This window comes from Sinocyclocheilus anshuiensis, unplaced genomic scaffold (genome assembly GCF_001515605.1).
Source record: "Sinocyclocheilus anshuiensis isolate Anshui unplaced genomic scaffold, SAMN03320099.WGS_v1.1 scaffold300, whole genome shotgun sequence".
Classification (NCBI taxonomy): domain Eukaryota; kingdom Metazoa; phylum Chordata; class Actinopteri; order Cypriniformes; family Cyprinidae; genus Sinocyclocheilus; species Sinocyclocheilus anshuiensis.
The window spans coordinates 496,150-498,999 of NW_015557379.1; the positions used below are offsets into that span (position 1 = coordinate 496,150).

The 2,850-nt window shown below is 29.8% G+C and overlaps 1 protein-coding gene across 3 annotated transcripts in view; it reads right to left on the bottom strand.

The window, feature by feature from the left end:
- mertka (c-mer proto-oncogene tyrosine kinase a) overlaps positions 1-2,850 on the bottom strand; it is a 53,367-nt gene that overhangs the window by 9,781 nt on the left and 40,736 nt on the right. For all 3 annotated transcript variants that reach the window (XM_016474637.1, XM_016474638.1, XM_016474636.1), the window contains 2 exons: positions 1,763-1,898; positions 227-368 (listed from right to left, as the gene is read on the bottom strand). In XM_016474637.1, coding sequence (XP_016330123.1) covers positions 227-368; positions 1,763-1,898 — 278 coding nt within the window. The remainder of the gene's footprint in view (positions 1-226; positions 369-1,762; positions 1,899-2,850) is intronic.

A 2,850-nucleotide genomic window follows, 5' to 3' on the forward strand; every position in this document is an offset into this window, starting at 1 on the left:
TTTACATTATTTAATTAACTCAAAAATGATTAAAAAAATAATATGATATATATATATATACAAATAAATAAATATAAATAATATATATATAAATAAATAAATATATACTATTTATTTATTACTTGTTATTTTTTGATGAATCATGCACAATAAGACCAGAAACTGGTCAAATAAACAATTTTGATTTCATGTTGACTAAGAAAAAAAGAAATGACAAACAACTTACTGCAAGTAAGAGCGATTGTGCAACCACATGGCCACGAACATCACTATCATCAACAGACAGAAACTGCAAACAACTCCAAGAACGATGTACGCAGAGTCGGGACGACTGGGAATCGGAGTCGAGGATGGAGACTCGGGCGATTCTGAAAGCAAAACACACACGCAATAATAAACAACTGCATTAACAAATAGGCTGGTATATGTATTTTAACTAAGGTCAGCATAATACTAAACCTCTAAAATGTATTGGCCAATGTATTATTATCCTCTATGTTGCATACTCCTGTTGAATCTAACTAATGGCTTTTTATCCCAAAGCTCAGTTCAGCAGCTTGAGGTTTTCATCTGGTAACTCATGTATCCTTTATTCATGACCCTCTTTTGGTCCAAAATAATGATATCACACAAGAGTGATTTAACTTCAGCTGTTTAACTGCATAAGCGTTTGGTTGTTTCCCAAACAAAAATCCCTCCTGACTGTTGCAAGACTATTTGTATTTAATCGACTGCATATTTAAAGAGGCTTTTAAACGTTATAATCAACTGGAAACGTTTCTTAGGGGAATCTATGCACGTATGCACTGCAATTCATTTGCAAATCTAGACGAGTTCAGCAGGATGCCTTCCTGAGTAAAGCAGAAATTCAGGTTTCCTGCAGTGCTTTTGAGTATCAAAAATATATTTAATTAAAACTGATTCCAGGAACCGCATTAGTGCCATGGGCTAGACTGTTAAGATGGTAATTGCAGGAAAGCTGTTATTTTTTTTGTCTAGACTTGGTAAAAATATGAATGCATTTAAAGGACCTTCTTAAGTAATAATAAATAAATAAATAAAAATAACATAATAAAAATGGAATGAAAATAACATTTAAATAATTATATAAATGTATTATAAATTTAATATAATATACATTATATAAAAATCTATAAATATAAATGATATAAAATATAAATAATATATTAAACAAACAATTAAATAAATCCACCTCACATATCAGTTACCTGGGACAATAGTCAAATTAATTAAAAAAAAGATAAAAAATTACATAAAATAAATAAAAAAATTAAATTAAATAAAAATAAAATTATAATACTATAAAATTATTATATAAACTAATATACAACAATATCAATGATATAAAATATATAAATATAAATTACATAAAATATGAATTAAATAATAACAAACAAAAAAATAAACCCACAGTGGATTCATTCACCATCAGTTACCTGAGACAATCGTCAATTATACAGAAAATGATTAAGAAATTATTAAAAAATATGAAATAAAATATAAAACAAACAATTAAATTAAAAATAAATATTAAAAAATAAAAATTAAATAGAAAGATTAAATATCTTTATTTATTGTATGTATTTCTTGATCATTTTCTGTATAATTGACTATTGTCCCAGGTAACTGATGTCCACTGTGGATTTATTCATTCGTTCGTTCGTTCGTTCGTTCAGTTTCACTGCATTGCAATATTTTGTTACATCATTCTAATACTTAAGGGTTTCTTGCATCTACTCACCAGCATCTAGTACAAAGACTCGGTCACAAGATGTTTTGGTCCCACAGCCGCTCTGAGTGCAGGCCACCACCTCCACACTGTATGTGGTGTTGAACACCTGCAGCGTCACCGTGGCCTCTGTGGTGATGCTGTGAATCTAAAACACACATTTCCACACAGACTTTACAATATTTTTAATCATTGTATGGTCAAAAGTCTAGCACAGACTGGCGTGAATCTCCATGCTGGTTCAAGCTGGCTTATACTAGTTTGGTATTCAGACTGAAGCAACTAAATTTACTTTATATTTTTGATTCACAATTTATATTTTTTGAAAAATCATGCTGAAATGTGAGCATCAAATATGATCATCAGGCTTTTGAGGAACATTTATTTGTTCATCTCTCAATCATCATTGCATTATATGTTTTGATCATAAAACTGAGCATTTGAATATATTCTTACTAAGATATTATTGGGAGATATAGATTGACAACTGGTATTTATATGCATTTTATGTAAGTATCTGCTATACTGTTATAAAGATCTCATAGATTTACATTACAAGCTATCAGAATCTGCACCAAACTGCATACTCAGTTTGGGCCTCTGAATAAAATTGATGTGCTTTTTCCTTCTCAAGCTCCATATTCTCACTATATCATATTATATGAGCCATAAAAGCTTGATGCACCAAATATGAACTTTTGTTTCATTTCTGCTATATTTTGTCTAAAGCTTAACCATTTCATTTAAAAAAAAAAAAAGAGATTTTTCTGAATATTATTTCATGTCAGGCTTTACAGGGTTAAACTAGTTACATAGCATCATGAGTTAAACATCACAGCAGCATTTTCAAATGCTATAGGCCACTCAAACATAGTATCAAGTCATTCTTCCTCTTTCAATTCAAGATTTTACAATATTACACTCCAAAAAAAAAAATCGTATTAAGGAAATACAGTTTAGTATTACAGGTAAGAAACCCTTTTGTGTGAAATCACACCAAAAACAGTGTAAAAACAAAACTTAAAGGCTGGATGAAAAAAGAGTTTCTGGTGAGCCATGTGCTTGCAGGATGCAGGAAGTTTAACACACACACACACACA